General features: G+C 38.7%; 1 protein-coding gene across 5 annotated transcripts; it reads left to right on the top strand.

The window, feature by feature from the left end:
- Positions 1-449: 449 nt before the first annotated feature.
- TEX55 (testis expressed 55) lies at positions 450-16528 on the top strand. Of its 5 annotated transcripts, XR_007477495.1 has the most exons (5): positions 450-2616; positions 3173-3319; positions 5100-5162; positions 12725-12844; positions 15132-16528. XR_007477495.1 is itself a non-coding variant. In XM_049709987.1 (4 exons), the coding sequence occupies exons 1-4, from the start codon at positions 1462-1464 to the stop codon at positions 12785-12787; spliced, it is 1425 nt and encodes a 474-aa protein (XP_049565944.1). In that variant the 5' UTR covers positions 450-1461; the 3' UTR covers positions 12788-16528. The 5 variants fall into 5 exon arrangements, 4 of the variants coding, with proteins under 4 accessions (XP_049565944.1, XP_049565943.1, XP_033259166.1 ...); XM_049709987.1 differs by having other exon boundaries at positions 5103-5162; positions 12725-16528; XM_049709986.1 differs by having other exon boundaries at positions 12725-16528.
- The last annotated feature ends 2689 nt before the right edge of the window (positions 16529-19217 follow it).

Raw genomic sequence — 19217 nt, 5'->3', positions numbered from 1 at the left:
ATGGCACCAAAGATACGCACTCTCCCTCTCACTCCTTAATTACTACTAGCTGCATTTGGATTTTAAGTCTTATCTCTAATTATTGAATGCAATTAAACCCATATTAAAAGAATATCTGGCATCACACTACCAATCCTTGGCCTGCCTCACCACCTCTGTACTACCCCGCTCCTGAGAGTAGAGGGCGTGCTGGCCTGAAGTGGATTCTTAAGGTTTATTTCAAAAAGGGAGGGGCAAATCTCAAAACATGTACCCCACTGGCCACCACCATCAAGTGCAAATTCCCCACCTGTTAAGTATTCCTTCTCCTATCTCTCCCCCACCTTCCTTACTCCTTTTCTTTCTAGAACTCTGGCTCCTAACCCTAACCCTCCCTTCTGCTATAAGACCATTGGATCGGGTGATTTTAGAACCCATTCTCACTGGATCTCCTCTCCTCTCTCCAGCCTTCCAACCATATATGACTAATTCAGCAAGAAAACACTTGGAGCTTGAGTTTCCACCGTCAGGACAGCTCTTCCCAGAGAAGATGGAAAACAGCTTCTCACCTGTCCCGTGAGACAGAGAAGAGGATGCTCCTGCAGCAATGAACTGCCAAGGGGTGTGTCGGGATGAGAGTGAGAAGGAAAGCAAAAGCCTCCTCTCTACACTCTTACTATGAAGAAAGAAAGATACGTTTGACTTTGGTAATGTGAGTGTTAGAAGGACTAAAGCCTTCCTGGTACCACTGAAAACAGTACGGGCACTCTTTGGAAAGGCTGGCTTTTAAAAGTTTTTGTTTTGTTTTGTTTTTTTAATTAAAAGAAAAACCACAGAATTTGGGCCACATCACCCCAATACCGATAAGAGTCTAAAGAAAAATAACATTTAGCAGGACCATTTACTAGCACATGCCCAGCAGTAATCATACTCTGCAATACAACTGTGGTTATAAAAAGTCAGTAGCTGATGAAACGTGGCATTTGGTTGATGGCAACAGTAACCTCTGTTCAGGTCTGCCGCCCTCATGTGGTTGGACGCGTGTTCATAGCTAACATTTTGTTGGTTCGAGTGATAACCTGCTGGATCCTATTTCACACACACAGCTGCGGACCTCCGTAAGAAAACGGGGAGGGGACCGCTCTAAGGCACCGATTCACAGAGCCCTGAGGCCCGGTCACTGGGCGGTGGCGACTCCAGGCTGTGGGCATCACCACTTCTTGGGAGAGGGTGTCCGCCCCTGCACTCGCATCCTCGCTGGGCGCCCGGAGGCATCCCTCCCCAGGCAGCGGCGGGACTCCCCCGCTCACCTCCCGGCATCCACCGGCATCCGCCCGCGCGCCCGGAAGAGCTGGAGCTCGGCGGTCCAAACAAAGCCCGCGGGTATTGTTGTCTAGTGCGCTCCGAAGGTCGCCTAGACTACCCGGCGCGGCCACACCCACAGCGTCTGGCAATCTAGACCAGTCTGGTACCAGGCAGAAAATGGAAAAGCCTCCAGAAGAGGCTCTGGCGGAATCATCGGAAAACCAAAGTACAGCCAAGTCCCCAAATGACAGCCACACAGACAGCCAGGAAGACAACAGACAGAACCAGGATGAAGTGGAAGCTGATGACCAGACTGATCACGGAGCAGCTGACCAGGCTGCCCAGATAGTGTCTGCCCCGGCTGAACCCAACGTAGTTAATGAAGCTGACCACAAAGCATATGACTCCATGGGAGAAAGAACATCTGATCGGGCTGACCTCAGAGCATCCAACCATGCTCATCATGTTGCCGATCTTAGAGCATCTGATCAGGTTAACCGAAGCATGTCAGAACAGATGGACGACAAGGCATCTAGCCAAGCTGGTGGCGTGGAGTCTGAACAGACTGACAGCCAGATGTCTGCTCTGCCTGAACGAGGTACTTCTGAACAGACTGAACAAAGGGCTTCTGAGCAGATTGATCACAGAATGTCCAGCCTAGCTGAGAGAAGAGCTTCTGAAGAGATTGACTGTAAACCATCTGTCCCATCTTTACAAAGAGCCTCTGAGCAGAGCGATCACAGAATGTCCCTCCCGGCTGACCAAAGAGCTTCTCAACAGATTGAAAGTAGATTGTCTGGCCTGGTTGAGCGAAAAACTTCTGAACAGATTGATCATAGATTGTCTGACCAAGTTGACCACCGAACATCTGTAAAGACGCACCACGAAGTGTATGACCAAGCTACTAAACCATCTGAACACCAGGCTGCTGACCCTGACAAGGCTGGCAGTGAATCTGACCAGGCTGACAATTTAGTGGAAGAAGAGGATGATTACACAGAAGACAACCTGTTTGACTATGGAGCATGTAGCCGGTCTGATGATAGATTATTCCACCAGCTTGGCTGCAGCAAGGAAGACAAAGAGGCTGACTTCAGAGTACAACCCTGCAAATTTGAGCCTGGCCAGACAGATGGCAGCATAACCAAGGCTTCCCTTGAAACTGAAACGGAAAGTGTAGCTGATCCGCAAGCATTCATCCCATTTGATCACGGATTGACCAGTACTTCCCAAACAAAAGACCAAGCCTACTCCCCAAGATTTCCCTCCATCTCATCCAAATTGGACTATATCATCAGTCAAGAAAAAACTCAACCCGTGGAAACCAAGCCTGTAGGTTAAAGGGGCATTTGATACCCACCTGGGAGGTTGGAGGTTAAGCCAGGGGTCTGGCAGAATGTAGGAAGAGGGCACATGTTGTGGTATGTGTGACCCATAGGATTCAGGAAGGGCAGGAGAAGGGTGGGAAATAAAAAGATGGATTGCCTTCTCTGCTACACTAAGTAAGGCCATTCAGGAAGGATCAACGTACCAGGATTCAGGAGACCTGGGTTTCAAGTCCTGGTTCTGCTGCTAACACTGGGACACTAAGTCATTCCCCCTCTGGGCTTCCACCAAAGGAAAGGAATTTGGAGTCAGTTGGAAATCTCTGTGAAGGGAAAAGTATTTGAAGTAGATTGGAGATGTCTAAGGTACCTCCCAGGACTCAAGGTGCATTACATTGCCTGGAGAATCAGCTAGGTCTCTCATAATAATGTCTTTGCTCTTAATTCCTGGTGTTCAGATCCCATCAATACCAGATTCCACTGATAACAGCAGCAATAGCAACAAAACTTCCTGGGGATTTTCAATTCATTAAAGACTCTCTTGGGGGATATTTCCATTTTAGGTTGATATTTCAGAATACCAGGAAAGAAGGAGTTTTCAGGCATACAATCAACCTTATAAGAAGCAGTTACCTCCTATAGTACATGAAGATCCTTATCAAGTTTCACTTCGATACGTGGAGAAACACCACATTCTGCAAATATTCCAGGTAAACCGCTCAACCTCTTTTTTAATTGTGAGTTTTAAAGTAATTATAATGTAAACGACAAACTTTGACTTGGCTTATAAGAGGTACAAGAAAGGGCGTTTGCTATAAAAGGGATATAATCTTAATGAGAAGTCAGTAAGTGCATTAAGACGTATTAACCAAAAGTAGTAAGTGATAAACACCAAATGAATGATTTTTATCATGATGTGAAGCCCTTCAGAGGAATTAGAGATCTGATAGGTTGGTTGCTAGGGAAAAAATTTGGCCCAGGGTTAAAGTTTGAGCCAGACTAGGAAGGAATGACAAAATAATGGCAATTGAAAAGGAGAGAAAAAGACTTTCCAGGCAGGAATATAATACTTTCAAAAGATGACCAACCTGTGACCATCTAAGAACCCACAGTCTTTAGGAGAAAAATGACATAGTTAAAAGTTGCTTCCAATTCTTGAAACTACAAATTTTATAGACCTCAGGATATGGGGCTGGAACCTTCTTTAAAGTATGACATTCCTTGGCCAATACAGAATTATAAAATGTTATCACATTTATAAAGTTTTTGCTGTTTTGTTGTTTTTGTTTCTGTTCTCCTGACATGTGTATTTTTATGTTAATATTATTATGCAGCAAGGTGTATATACATATATAATGACATATATACATGAAATAACTTTGTGGTTAGAAAGTTGTAAGTAAGAGTGGCCCACCCCAAATGAAAGCATTTAAACTGGAAGAATTTAAGTTTAAAGAAGTAGGAAATAGAGGAAAGTGCACAAATTTTAAAATCTGTTAGCCCAGGGCTCCAAGCTAACTTTGTCCCTTCTCATCTTTGTGATTTGGAGGAAATTACCTAACTTCTGTGAATCTCAGTTTCCTCATATAAAATAGAGATAAGTGATATTTGCTTTATTAACACTGCTGTATGCCTTTTCTTTCTTTAAAATGTCATTTTGTGGGAGAATGCTAATGGCTGGATTTTCTGGCTTTAACCAAAGAAATACTAATTATTAAACTCAAGGATGAAAGCCGTAGAAAGTAGAATTCTAATCGTTCTGTAAGTAATTTTCTTTATCTGTCAAGAAAAAACAATGCTTATGCATTGAACGTTGTTATCAGAAAAATTAGTTATAAATATGTGTTCAGTAGACACATATATGAAATAATTAATTAGCGTGGATGCATTAAACAGACCAGAATATTTTACACCAAAAAATTTGCCCTATTGTTATTCCCTGCAAGTGAGAATTTTGCTTGCTTTATTATAATTTTTTGAGTTATTCAACAACAGTAAAACATATGGAAGGGGGTCTCTGAAGTTTTTTATGTTCTTCCTCATTTATTATTACAAACGCTGAACATCATTTTCACCTTTTAGAATCAAATGCCTTAGGAGGAAGTTTCTATGTAAAAATCATACAGTGTTTTAAAATTTTTATTCCAAACTTTTTCTTTGACTATTCTTCAAAGCAAATAATTTATTGATTTCTCAGTCTAGCAAAATCACAATTCTCAAAACCTTTCTCCAAAACTCTTTGATCTTAGAAACTAGAAAAATATACATTATTATTTATTCCTAAATTTTTAATCCCTCCACATTTTACCTTAATTTGCCCAAATTTATCAGCAGTAAGAAAGTAATTTGTCACTATGTAGAGATATACGAATTTCTTTAAAATGCTATGGTACATGTTAGGTTAATGTAAAAGATTGCTTCAGGTATAACCTGACCATATAGCTTTAGCTCAGAACCATAATGTGATGCCTTTCTCTCTCTCTCCCTCAGCAGATCACTGAAAAGCTAGTCTATGAAAAGCCAGAAGACCCCCTGAGTTTTATGCTGTGCCAGGTATGGAATAGGAAAAAAAGAACAAGCTTGTTATTCTGTTCATTATAAAATATAGCACCCATACAAGTGTACAAAACATATACAACTCAGTGAATTATCATGAAGTGAGCACACCTGTAACTACCATTCAAGTTCAAAAAAAATTAAAACATTACCAGCATCCAAGAAGCCCCCTTTCTTTTCTTCATGGTTATCACTTCCCACAAAGGGACTATTATTCTGAATTTTACAATAATGACATTCTCACTTTTCTTTATAATTCTACCATGAAACATGAATCATGAAACACTTTGGTTTAGACTTGTCAGCCTTTTTTTTAAATTTATTTTTAAATTTCTTTTTTTTTTTTTTTTTTTTTGGTGGTTAAGAGCACGACTTCTAGAGCCAAAAGCTTTACCTTTGAGACTTTAAAAATGTTGTTTGAATTTTTCATGCAATTTTAAAAGGCTACTTTCCATCTACACTTATTACAAAATATTGGCTCTGCTCCCCATGTTGTATAATACATCCCTGAGCCTATCTTACACCCAGTAGTTTGCCCCCCACCACTGGTAACCACTAGCTTGTTCTCTATATCTGTGTAGGCTTGTCAACCTTTTAAACTTTATGTAAAGGGAACCATGTAGTAGGGACTCATTGGTTCATTCTTCTTCTCAAAATATGTCTGTGAGATTAATCCGTGCTGTTGTGTGTGGCTGTAGTTCATTCATTTTCATTGCTGTATAGTACTCATTGTATGAAATGCCACAATTTATCCTTTCTGTGATAGATGTGGACCTTCAGGTTATTTCCAGCTTGGAGCTATTACAAAAAATTTTCCTAGGAACTTTCATGTGCGTGTCTCTTGGTGCACGTATACACACATTTCTCTTGGGTGTATACCCACAAGAGAGAATGCTGGATTGTCAGGTATGTGTTCGATCAGCTCTAGTAGAGTATTTCAAACAATTTTCCAAAGCAATTGTACCAATTTACACTCCCAATAGCAGTGTATTTTAGAGATCCAGTTGTCTTACATCCTTATCACTTACACCCAACGCTTAGTATTATCAGTATTTTCAGCATTAGCCTTTTTTTTTTTGCGGTATGCGGGCCTCTCACTGTTGTGGCCTCTCCCGTTGCAGAGCACAGGCTCTGGACGCGCAGGCTCAGCGGCCATGGCTCACGGGCCTAGCCGCTCCGCGGCATGTGGGATCTTCCCGGACCGGGGCACGAACCCGTGTCCCCTGCATCGGCAGGCGGACTCTCAACCACTGTGCCACCAGGGAAGCCCCAAATAAATTTTTTTAAATAAAAAATAAGAGGCTTCCAAATCAGAAAGGAAGAAGTTAAAGTTATCTTTTCCATTTAAAATGTGTAGCATTCTCTTGGTTTTCTATAACTAGGATAATTTCAATTGTATCCTTAACATTGTGAATATTATGCTGTGTAGACTTGAGTTCTGTCATACTGCTGTGACAAGTGATGGTGTTGTTTTTGTTTTAGCTGGCAGTTAACATGGTTAGATTTGAATTGTAAGCTCTCTCTCTTGCCTTCTGTGGTCATAGCTCAGGTCAGTTCCTTAAGCCTACTACTACTTTGAATCTGTCCTATGAATGCATGATTCAGAAGTCAACCTGAGGCTTGTGCAGAGTTCATGCACAGAATTAAGGAATCTCCTCCCCTCTTCTAGGATTTCCCCTCACTCTTCAGCATCTAGCCATATTTGACCAGTCTACTTCCTGTAATTCTTCCATCCAGAAAGACAGGGGGCTTTCTGTCACAGTTTGAGGCATTCTCGTGCAGCCATAGCTATGTCTGTGAGTCACGACTGTCATTGGGTCAAAATTACAAAAAATGAGAAATTCGCTCCATTTGGTCACTTGCTCTAAGTTTAGACTCCTCTCCAAAATCTGCCTGTCTTTGCTTAGTCACTGGAACCTTCAGGTAGCTGTGAGGTTTTTTGTTTTGTTTTGGTTTGTGGGGTTTTTCTTTTGTGGGCAGGGTTGTATTTTATCCATGAATACATAGCTGTTATTTGCAGAATTCATTTTTTTTAATTGCTCACTCTTGCATATAGGAAGCAGATCTTCCTTTTTAATATATAATATATACATATGGGTTTTATCACATAAATTTAAGTGTGTGGTGTTTTTAGTTTATTTAGTTCAAAATAGTCTCTAATTTTCATTATGATTTCTTCTTCAACTTATGGATTTTTTGACATTAGATTATTTATATAAATTATCAAATATTAGATATCTAGTTGCCCTTTGGTTTATGATTTCTAAGTCAATTGCATTTTACTCAGAGATCAAGATTTCAAATCTTTGAAATGTGTTGACTTGCTTTATGATGCAGCATATGGCTAATTGCCGTGAATGAATTAATTGGAGTTGAAAAAATATTTATTCTGCAATTATTGGGAAGTGTCTAAATATATCCACTAGATCAGGTTTGCTAAACATGTTGTTCAAGTCGTCCAATATTATTGTGAATTTGCCTATCTCCTACAGTTCTGTCAATTTACGCTGTGTATATGTAATTGAGGCTATGTTATTCGGTGCATATGAATTTAGAGTTCTTATATTTTTCTAGTAAATTGAATTTTTATCATTAAGAGGTATAACATGAACTCTACTCCTTTCAATATTGTTATAGCTATACCAGATTTATTTTAGTCAATATTTAAATGGTATATATTTATTATTTTTAACTTTACTCTGTCCTTGTCTTTTAGATATCTTTCTTATATATAGCATGTATTATAATTTTTATAATTATTCAAATCTGATAAGCTTTTAATTGGAGCATTTAGTCCCTTTATATTTGATGTTATTAAAGATATATTTGGGTTTAAATCTATTGTCCTACCGTATGCTATTTGTCCTGCCTGTTTTGTTTCTTTTCCTCTACTTTTTATCTTCTTTTATTGTTCCATTTTTCTCTCTATTTAGAAGTTATACTCTCTTAATCTTTTTTTATTTTTGGTTTCACATTGGGGTGATTTTTAAAAATTAATATACTTTATTTTTTAGAATGGTTTTAGGCTTACAGAAAATTTGAGCAGAAAGTACAGTGAGTTCCCATTTACTCCCTCTCCTTCCCCCATTTCCCCTATTATTAACATCTTGCATTAGTGTGGTAGATTTGTTGCAGTTGATCAGCTGGTTTGATATATTATTGTTAACTGAAGTCTATGGTTTACATAAAGTCTCTTTGTGTTGTACATTCTATAGGTTTTGACAAATGTATATGATATGTATCTATAATTACAGTATCATACAGAATAAGGTCACTGCCCTAATAACCTTCTTAATATTTTAAATGGTGTCCCTAGATATTACAACACATATTCGTGACTTATCAAAGTCTAAATTGTTTGTACCAAGTCAGTACAAGGACTTCTGTATTTTATTTTATTTTTATGTATTATTTATTTATTTATTATTTATTTATTTATTTATTTTTTACATGACAATTTCTTGAGCATCTTTAACAGTCAGGAAACCTGCAAATTAAATTTACAGTAAGATAATATGTAAAACCACAAGATAGCAAAAATTTAAAAGGACTTCAGTATTTTAAATGTCTATATATTTTAAGCCTACAAGATAAGGTAACTAAAAGTAGACCAAAACTACAAGTGGAAAAAATTCTTTTTCATTCTCCTCAGGTACAGGAAGTGATACAAAACAGAAAGAAAAGTGAAACCTACGAAGAATGAATCTCTCCTCAACATTGTTTACAACCATCAGTGTCAACACTATGTTCTCTTTCCCACTCCGAAAAATCATTTTTGAATGGTCATTTGTAGTGACTCTGCCTAAATGTGTTCTTATTTTTTAAGTAAAAATCTACTGGGTAGCTTCGTAAAATTCACATAACAGTTACAGATACCTCTGGCTCATCATACAAAAACATAGGCACATATACTTATCCATGCATTGATATTTCTGTACTCATTCCTCCAAAGCACTGAGCAGAAACACGTTCACAAATCCCAGAGAAGATCAAGAAAAGAATATTAGCAATTTATACATATTCCCAAAAGCATACAAACCCATCATGTCTCGAAACTGTTTATAAAATTTTCAGTTGGAAAATGTGCGGAAAATAATTTGTAACAGCACTTTTTTCTCTCTTAATGGAAGGTAACTGTTGTAAGATCTCTTTTCTTGTTTCTTAATACCTCCAACAAATTTTTACTATTTTCCTCTTTGACCCTGCCTGTTATATTCTGACATTAATGGAAGTGATTTAATCTATTCCAAGGGATAGTCTTCTCCTGATTTTTAACCTAAAGCAAAACTCAGACATGTTATACTACTCTGTATACACCTATGGGAGAGGCAGAATGTCACTTCCTTATTACCTTTAACCTCTGAAGAGTGTCTGCACCGTGTGGAACGTGTAGCCAGTTGAACTGGTATTTAAAAGCAAAAAGCCTCAACGTGATCTACCTGGTATGAGAGTATCTGCCCAGCAATCATAGCTGAGATGATCATCTGATACTACTTTTGTGAGCTGAACCTTTCATTGAATTTCTGTTTGAACATTATAGCAGACTTGATTCTTCATATTGTTTCCCTGGCGATTTGGTATAATTATGTGGTGTACTGCAATGAATTAAGCCTCTGTTTGAACAATCATGCATAAATCCCCTTTTTTATACCTGAATTTCATGTCTAATAATTATAGTTTTAAAATCTCTACTTAAAACTTCAAAGCTTCTTTAGCTTTTTCTTCAATTGTCCACAAAATGTGCCAGTGCCCAGACTCCAGGCGGATAAGCAGCCTTTCTGTTGATTGTGGGCTGGCAAAACTAGGTAAAAGCTGATAAACTTACAGTGAACCTGTGAGAAAACTTTGAGTGACATGACTAAGGTTATAATTAATCAGTTGCTAGAACAAAATAACCCAAATATTGAAGGGTCCACAATATCATTAGTGATCAAAAACTTGGATGTTATCAATAACATCTGAAATTAAATACTGAATGTAGTTCACTGGTTTTCAGCCCTAACAATTTACTATGTTTCTTAAAGCAGAACACCTCAAACTAGTCCACCTCAGCCACTTCAGCCCTTCTCATTGACATTCTGTGATGCATTTCAGAGCTGTCATTTTGACCTTTCACAGTGAGGCAGTGGACCAGAGGGGATGGGCTCGGTATGGTCCAGTGATCCTGTCTGAACATGTTTGACTGAAAGGAGAAGGGAGAAAATGGAGATCAGGCCTCACTCTCAGTGACTCAGGCTCTCTACTAAAAGATCTGTATAGTGCACAAGATCAGTCAGCGAAAAGTATATTCAGTTCTTAGTCCCTAAGTGGTAGGAAGTAGTCCCAGACCAGGAGTAAAGGTGAGTCTCCAGGTGGAGCTGGCTGTCAACTAGAAGAGGAATAGGAGTCCCAACCTTTTCAGAGTAAAACTGACAGAGGACATGGAATGACACATGGAATATGAAGGTAATGGGAATAAAAGTTTCAATGTCAGAACAAGCAGAGATCAGAAGATATGATCTCCCTTGAAGGAATCCCCCAAGGATGCTTCTAAAAAAAGGAGTTATTCCTATAGATATGAGGTGTGAGTGTCTCAAGTATTGATATTAGATTTTACCTGAGCAATCCTAGTGACGCTCCCTCACTGCGTTCCCCAGCCACCCCAATCTCCTCACAGTAATAGAGAATGAAGCTACTAGAACAGTTTTCCTGGGCATATCCCTTCCTCTCTTCCATTTAAAGAATAAACATGACATCATTTGTCATTAGGGAAATGTAAACCAAAATCACAATGAGATGCTACTTCACATCCACTAGGATGGCTCTAATCAAAAAGACAGACACTAACAAGTGTTGACAAGGCTGTGGAGGAATTAGAATACTTACACTGGTAGTGGAAATGTAAAATAGTGCAGCTGTTTTGGAAAACAGTTTGGCAATTCTTCAAAAAGTTAAAATTATCATATCACTCAACAATTCCAAACCTAGGTATATACCTAAGACAACTGAAAATATATGGCCATATATAAACTTGTACAAGAGTGTTCATAGCAGTGTTCGTAATAACCCCAAAGTGGAAACAGCAAAAATGCCCATCAAGTGATGAATGGATTTTTTAAATGTGATGTTTGACAGATGAATGGATAAACAAAATGTGGTTTATATATACAATTGAATATTACTCAGCCTTAGAAAGGAATGAAATTCTGACACATGCTACACCATGGATGAACCTTGAGGACATTATGCTAAGTGAAATAAGCTAGTCACAAAAGGACAAATACTGTGTGATTCTACTTATATGAGGTGTCTAAAGTAGTCAAATTCAGGGACTTCCCTGGCAGTCCAGTGGTTAAGACTTTGCCTTCCAGTGCAGGGGGTGTAGGTTCGATCCCTGGTCGGGGAGCAAAGATCCCACATGCTTCGCGGCTAGAGTAGTCAAATGCATAGAGACAAAGTAGAATGGTGGTTATCGGACTGGGGGAAGGGGAAAATGGGGAGTTGTTTAATAGGTATAGAATTTCATCTCTGCAGAACGGAAAAGATCCGTTGCACAGCAATGCGAATGTACTTTACTGAACCATACACTCACAAATGGTTAAGATGGTAAATGGCATGTGTTTTCTACCACAATTTTAAAAAGTTAAAAATGAAAAAAGTTATATATCCATACAATGGAATATTGTTTGGTTATTAATAAAAAGGAATGAAGTACCAATATATGACTATGGCGTGGGTGACCTTAAAAGCATTCTGTGAAGTGAAAGAAGCCAGTCACCAAAGGCCACATAGTATATGATCCCATTTATGTGAAATATCCGGAAGAGGCAAACCCATAGAGACAGAGAGTAGATTAGTGGTTGCCAGGGGTAGGGGAGGGGGAGGAGTGGGGAGTGAATGCAATGAGAATGAGGTTTCTTTCGTGGGTGACGAATATGTTCTAGAATTAGATAGTGGTAATGGTTGCACAACTCTGACTGTCCTAAAAGGCACTGAATTGTACATTTCAAAAGGGTGAAGTTTATGGTATATGAACTAGATATCAATAAAGCTGTTTTTAAAAGATTAATGTGGAGATAAATATTTTAAGTCCACTTTATGACAGAGGAAAGTGAAGGAGAATAGCTATGAAACTCAGAAACAGTAGAAACAGGAATACCCCAGCCTTCCAGAATTATCCCTCTACTTCCCCCATTCTTTACAAATCCCCTTGTTTTACTCTTCAGTCTCTTGCATACACTTTATTTTCTTTTAAATTGGCCTCCTGTTATTTCATGTTTGTGTGTATATGTATGTGAGTGTGTTTCCAGCTCACTGAGATATAATTGACATATAACATTGTGTGAGGTTAATGTGTACAATGTAATGATTTGATATATGTATATATTGGGAGATGCTTTCCATGATAAAGCGTCCTATTATTTCTTGACCTACTTATTCTCAGTTTTACTCACCCTCTCTCCTCCACTTACCTTCTTTTGCTCTTGTGTCATCAGCCTTTATGTCAACACTCTGCAAACCACCTATTCTCTTTTTCTTTTCTCTTTTTTTTTTTTTTGGCTGCACCACGTGGCATGCAGGATCTTAGTTCCCCGACCAGGGATCGAACTCATGCCCCCTGCATTGGGATCACAGAATCTTAACCACTGGACCACCAGGGAAGTCCCATGCAAACCGCCTATTCTTGTGAATAAGAAGTTGTGAGTATATAATTATAATTATGTCTGCTGATGTTTTTGTACTCACATTTGTCCAGATATGTTTTTGTTTAAGAGGGGTGTGGACAGGTATGGTTCCAGATGGCTGTGTACCTATGCTTGAATCTTTATGCCAATAATTTGATTGGAAACATTGTAAGGCTAAAACTCAGATAAAGAGAATGGTGTTGTTATGAATGGCAAACAATGTTAGTGTGCCAATGCCTTATTCGGCTTTCAAAAGGCTATTTTTTTACCTGCAGTGTTGGCAGAATTTGCAACAAGTTGACACCAGACAGACAGTGGTAGTGTGGCTTATTCTTATGAACAGATAGGATTCCAATGGGTAGAGTTAAGTTGTCTGCCTAATTCTGTGTTTTAATTTTTTTAAGAAAGCCAAAGCAGTCCTCCTCAAACTCCATTAAAATTACAGTAAATATTTACAAAAAGAAGTAAATCCATTTTAATACTCAAAGCAAAAGGGAGAGAAGCCAGAGATTTTTATGATTTCTGTAAACGGAAAGCAGATGGGGCAACAATAATGGATAAATTAGGGCAGACAACCCACCTAAAACCCACAGAAGCAGCTAAGTGCAGGATGTTTTCCAGGCAGACCTCAGACAGCTCCACAGTCAGCGTGGGCAGGTACAGGGGAGAGGAGTGAGCGGTGAGTAACAAAGGACTCCTCCTTTCTTACGACCTTTATACTCTATTTTAGTCACCCACCACTGGAGCCACACCTTGTCATCACCAAAACTGTCCCACAATGAAATCACGCATATAGTCAAATTACACTTCCGGAAATGACACTGAACCTGGAGAATTTTATAGAGAAGATTTGTTTCACATTTTTATAATGAGAGAAAAGTGGGGATAATTGTCCAACCTCAAAATTGACCAACCACAGATTGATCAAATAAATTGTGGCATATCCATGCAATGAAATTCTATTCATCCAATTAACGTTGCTGTAATTATTGTTTAATTATTTGGATGAGTATAGTTGGATCTACCCCGTATCATATAACAACATACACATACATACACAACAATATACATATTTACATATAAAGAGTTAAACAGAGAAAGAGACAGACAGACTGAAGAGAGAAAAGAATAGGAAAATATGAAATCTTGACGTGGAAAGCTCTTTTTAAACGTAATGCCAAAGGCAGAAATTATTAAGGACAATATTTATATAACTGACATGAAATATTTTTAAATGTATGAGAAAAAGTTAGCAAAAAGGCAAACGATTAATTGAGAGTAATAGATGCAATGAATATGTCAGGTCAATATCCTAAATATGTAACAAATTCCCAGAAATCAGTTTTTAAAACTGTAAATACCCCCAGTCAAAGAAGAGGGCCAAGAATATGAGTGGGAAACTTACTGAAGATAACATATAAATAGCCAAAGAAATATAAATTAACACAAAAATTAGATACCAATTAAATATTTTTTATAAACAAACAAAAAAAAACTTTCATAGATGATACCTACTCTGGCTTAAAGTGCAGAGAAATGGGCACTTTCTTATACTCCTGTGGGGAGTATATATTTTACAACCTCTCTGGAATGCAGTTTGATCCCATGAATCCAAAAACTTTAAAATGAATATACCCTTTAGCCAGAAATTCTAATTCTAGGAATTTGTATGAAGAAAATAATGAAATGTGGTTAAAATTTTCCATAGCATTATTTATAATATTGAAAAATTGAAAATCTGAATTTTCAACCTGAGAGATTCAGTAAGTACATAATAACATATTCATATGGTGAGATACAATACATCCACTAAAATTATGTTGTAGAATAAACTCATAGGGAAATGTCTGCACGGTATTGTAAGTAAAAATAACTGGTTTAGAAGACTGTAAATAAGTATGATCCCAATTATTTTGTGAGAAAATGTAAAGAAGAAAGGTTGAACGTGCCATGAAGGTAAATGCCATGGTTTATTCCGGCTAGTACTGTACCTGACACGTAATAGTACCTCAAATAGTTCCTAAATGGATGGTTCCACACCAAAATGTTCATTGTGTTTATCACTGAGTAAGGAAGTATAGTGATTTTTATTTTCTACAATGAACATTCATTCATTTTGTTATCAGAATAGAATAATGAATGTTGTTTTTAAAGCAGAGAATAATTTAGGGCAATACTTAAAGAAATACAGATACCAAAAAAAAAAAAAGAAATGTAGATACCGCCATATAATTGGCACTTTGGTCCTGTGCTTGTGGCTCTACTCAAACACTATTTAATAAAATGAATTTTTTTCCCCCAGGACTGAGTAGACCTAACTCACCCTAAACCTCCCGGATCAGAAATTCATTCATTCATTTGAAACTTACTCTAGTTTTGGTGAAGCAACAAGGGCAGAGGAAAAAAGACAACAAATAAATTAATAAGATAATAATCGACTGTGATTATTTTTTGAAGGAAATAAAACATGATTATATGAGAAAAAGTCACTGGCATGGAGAAGGCAGGGTACTTTAGGTAGGGAGATAAGGAAAGGCTTCTCAGAGGAAGTGAGAGCTGAGCTGCATTTCAAGGTTGATGGGAACCACTGGGAGAAATGGATTTCCGCTAATGGGAATAGCAAGTGCAATAACCCTGTGGCTGGAACATACATAGGGTGAAAGTAGTACCTAATGAAGCTGCAGAAGAGTACATGGGCAACTTGTAAGCCATGGTAAGGAGTTTGGATCTTATGCTGAGGGCAGAGAGAGCTACTGGACTTTTTAAACAAAGGAATGACAAAATCTGATTTATTGTCTTAAAAGTTCTCAGCACAGTTCTGATAAAGAGGGTAGCTTTAAATTGCATTACGGAATCTTCTGCCCCCAAAATCTAATAAAATAAACAAAAACTTTAAAAAATCAAAAGTATATATACTTAGTAAATACCAAATTGAGAGACCACAACCTATTCACTGTTCTTCAAAAGCTGGTGGCCAGGGAAAGAAAAAGAAATTTCTGGGGGGAAAGCAGAGAAACACAGCTGTATTTGTAAGAAGACAAAGGTCTACAATTCTTACTCTTACCCTTACATCCAGACAGCGTTGCTTCATCTTTATTTGGACTTCTAACCAGGAAGTAGTGTAGTGGGCATGAGTGAGGGGGCCAGCTGGCTCCTGACGGAGGTGCCATTTCAGAGCTAGATTCCCAAATGAGACTTGGACCCAAGCCCTGGAGTCTTCGAACATAATTGGTCAGGCCAAGAAGGAGACAGCTATGGGGACTGAGAAGGAACAACCAGAGAGATGGAAGCACAAGGAGAATATGGTATGATGGAAGCCAGAAGAGAAAAGCAGTATGAGAAAGATGGTGTCATCAGCTGTACCATCAGCTGCTGAGCGACTGAGTAAAATGAAGACAAACGAGAGTCCACTGTTGTTTATAAAACAGAAGCAGACTCACAGACATAGAAAACAAACTTATGGATACCAAAGAGGAAAGGGGGCTTAGGGGTAAATTGGAAATTTGGGTTCGCGGATACACACTGCTATATATAAATAAACAACAAGGGCCTACTGTGTAGCACAGGGAACAATACTCAATATCTTGTAGTAACCTATAATGGAACAGAACTGAAAAAGTATATGCATATAACTGCGTCACTTTGCTGTACACCTGAAACACTGTAAATAAACTGTATTTCAATAAAAATAAATAATAAATAAAAATAAATTTTATATGAAAAAAAAAAAGACGAGTCCTCTGAATTTGACAAAATAGAGGTTGTTTGGAACTTGCCAAGTAGTTTCAATGGCGTGGTAAGAACAGAGGCAAGGTTGAATCTGGTTGAAGATTAACAGTGTCCAATAGATCAAAACAAACCAATTGATTAGGAAAAGTATACTCATTCCACATACTGAGACCAGAGATAATGTTTTCCCTTGGGACCTCTCAGACCCAACATGTAAGACTGTACACAACATCCTCAATACCTCTGCAATAAACACAACAAGTTCCATAGACTTGCCTCCTAGTATCAGACATCAGAGATAATATAGAGGCTTTTCTTCATTGGGTAAAAAACTGGACTAACTGGTTATTTTATCGGAATATGATTATTCCATATAATTGTTCCTTATAATAACAATAAATGGTTATTGAAATGGGCTAAAGTCCCTTCCAGTTGTAAGAGTCTATTAATACTGGTATGTGCTTTTCCAGGGAAAGGGTTAGACTTGCTTTTCGAAGTCATTTTTTGGTGACCATCATCTAAAAAATATGAACAAAGTGAAGCGTTCATCGTCTATAGGTGCCGAAGAGAAAATGAGAACGTCAATTAACTTGAACAAAAGGGTTGCTGAGTTAGAGAGAGGACCCATGAGAGGTCAGAAAGCCTGAATTTAAATATTTCAGTAAAATTTGCAAAGAGAGTCAAGACTTGCTGGAGAAAAAGCCATTTTTAGCAGCACTAGAGAATTGTGCAGACCTGGGCCCTGCGGCTCACTGTTCTAAGGTTTGGCTCAGTTGTTTTTTAATATAGAAGCGGAGCTTTAATAACATTTAAAAAGTTACACTGATTGTCTAACTACACTCAAACAGTATATCCTAGTAGTTAAGAGTACAGGCTGTGAGGACAGACCAACCAGAGTCTTTCCCTCTAAACAGCTCTGTAACCATGGGCAAGTTATTCTCCCCTAACCTCCAGCTCCCTCATCTATAAAGCGGGGCTTAGTGATAGTATATACTTCACAGTGAAGAGGAAATATGACAATGCCTGGGACTTTTAATAAGTACTGAAAACATGGTAGACAGCATCATGGTTTGGAGAAGTCTTTCTTTCCCCTGAAATTGGTGATTAGAGCAAAAGGCTTTATATAACCCACATTCTTATTTCAAAGAACTTCCAGATATGGGGCCAGTCTCTTTCCCACCCAGTTTACACTACAGCTCCCTCCCTCCCCCATTAAAAAGTGGATTTTTGGCTTCCCTGGTGGCACAGTGGTTGAGAGTCCGCCTGCTGATGCAGGGGACGCAGGTTCGCGCCCCGGTCCGGGAAGATCCCACATGCCGCAGAGCGGCTGGGCCCGTGAGCCATGGCCGCTGAGCCTGCACGTCCGGAGCCTGTGCTCCGCAACGGGAGAGGCCACAACAGTGAAAGGCCCGCGTACCACAAAAAAAAAAAAAAAAAAAAAAAGTGGATTTTAAGTGAGGGGTCTGTTTAAGGAGTGCAGTGTTTGTGAATAGAAACATTCCAGTGGTTCTTTGTTCCAAAGATGAGAGAGAAGCCCCATGAGGGTTGGAAAATTTGAGGGTGTGTATAGGACCAACATCTGGTAGTCCAGTTAGAAATCACATTAGTCACCAGACTTGTTAAATTGCCTTGGAACTACCACAGAGAAGGAATAGCAATGCAGGGTGATGGGGCAGTGGTATGGCCAGGCAGAGACTGGGCACACATACCTCCCTTTAATTCCGGGTTCCTGAGGTGCACTGAAGATGGATTCAGTTTGAGAACTGGGGTACTGGAGTGTGGGTGAGACTGGCAACTGGCTGCAAACCAGTGAAGGGGGCAGAGCATCCTCTGGTGCTTAGGGGAGCTGTTTAGGGTTGGGCGAGCATCGTTATCAGCTAGACCTGTACAGCTCCCCCTGTCTACAGTGAGGCTGCTGGCAGTGAGCCAGATGGTGGATGGTGGTAAGGACCAAGAGGAAGGGACCGCAGCCTCTCCCAGTCCAGTCACTTAAGACAACATCACTTCACTCTCAGAGGAGTGTATACGGGGAATCTGAAGGGGGATTACCTGGGAGATACCCCCCCATCTCCTCCCCATATCCTCCCAAACCACTGGAGTCTCAAGTCTAAATTGTAATGAGAGGAAGAAAATATCTAAGTCTTTCTAACTGAACTGAGATTTTTAGTAATGAGAATTTACTGATGAGCTTTGGAATGGGGTTAAAAATAGTTAAGGGAGCCACCGAGCCAGAGGGAAGGAGAGATTAGCAGAACAGTTAGAAAGCACTTACAGTATTGGAAAAATAAACCAGTCATACTTACACATTCAGGACCTGAAATGCCTCATCTAATCACTTACAGATATTGTCTGAAAATTAATCTTCCTTTTCCTAGCTAGTCTCTGGTTTCTTGTTATGGGTTTTGTGTTCACATTATCTACTTTGAAAAGATTCATGTTTATTTTCTCCCCACATAATCCTAGTAATAGAACATAAAATGCCTAAGATATGAATGGAAACATACGTCCTTGTCTGCATCCTTGCTACTTTACCATAAAGATTTCCAAAAGAACACGTTTTTAATAATTTACCTATTTCTCTGTAACATAGATCGTTTGTAAACATATGAACTACAAAAAAGAGTCATCCACATTGCATCATCCAGATATAACCCTGTTG

The sequence above is a fragment of the Orcinus orca genome, chromosome 5 (genome assembly GCF_937001465.1).
Source record: "Orcinus orca chromosome 5, mOrcOrc1.1, whole genome shotgun sequence".
NCBI lineage: Eukaryota > Metazoa > Chordata > Mammalia > Artiodactyla > Delphinidae > Orcinus > Orcinus orca.
This window is presented reverse-complemented; position numbering and strand designations above follow the sequence as displayed.

Coding starts and splice junctions, on each gene's coding strand:
- TEX55 (XM_049709986.1), top strand. CDS start 1,462: ATGGAAAAGCCTCCAGAAGAGGCTCTGGCGGAATCATCGGAAAACCAA. Junction 2,617..3,172: donor AACCCGTGGAAACCAAGCCT/GTAGGTTAAAGG, acceptor TTTCCATTTTAG/GTTGATATTTCAGAATACCA. Junction 5,163..12,724: donor TGAGTTTTATGCTGTGCCAG/GTATGGAATAGG, acceptor CGTGGCATGCAG/GATCTTAGTTCCCCGACCAG.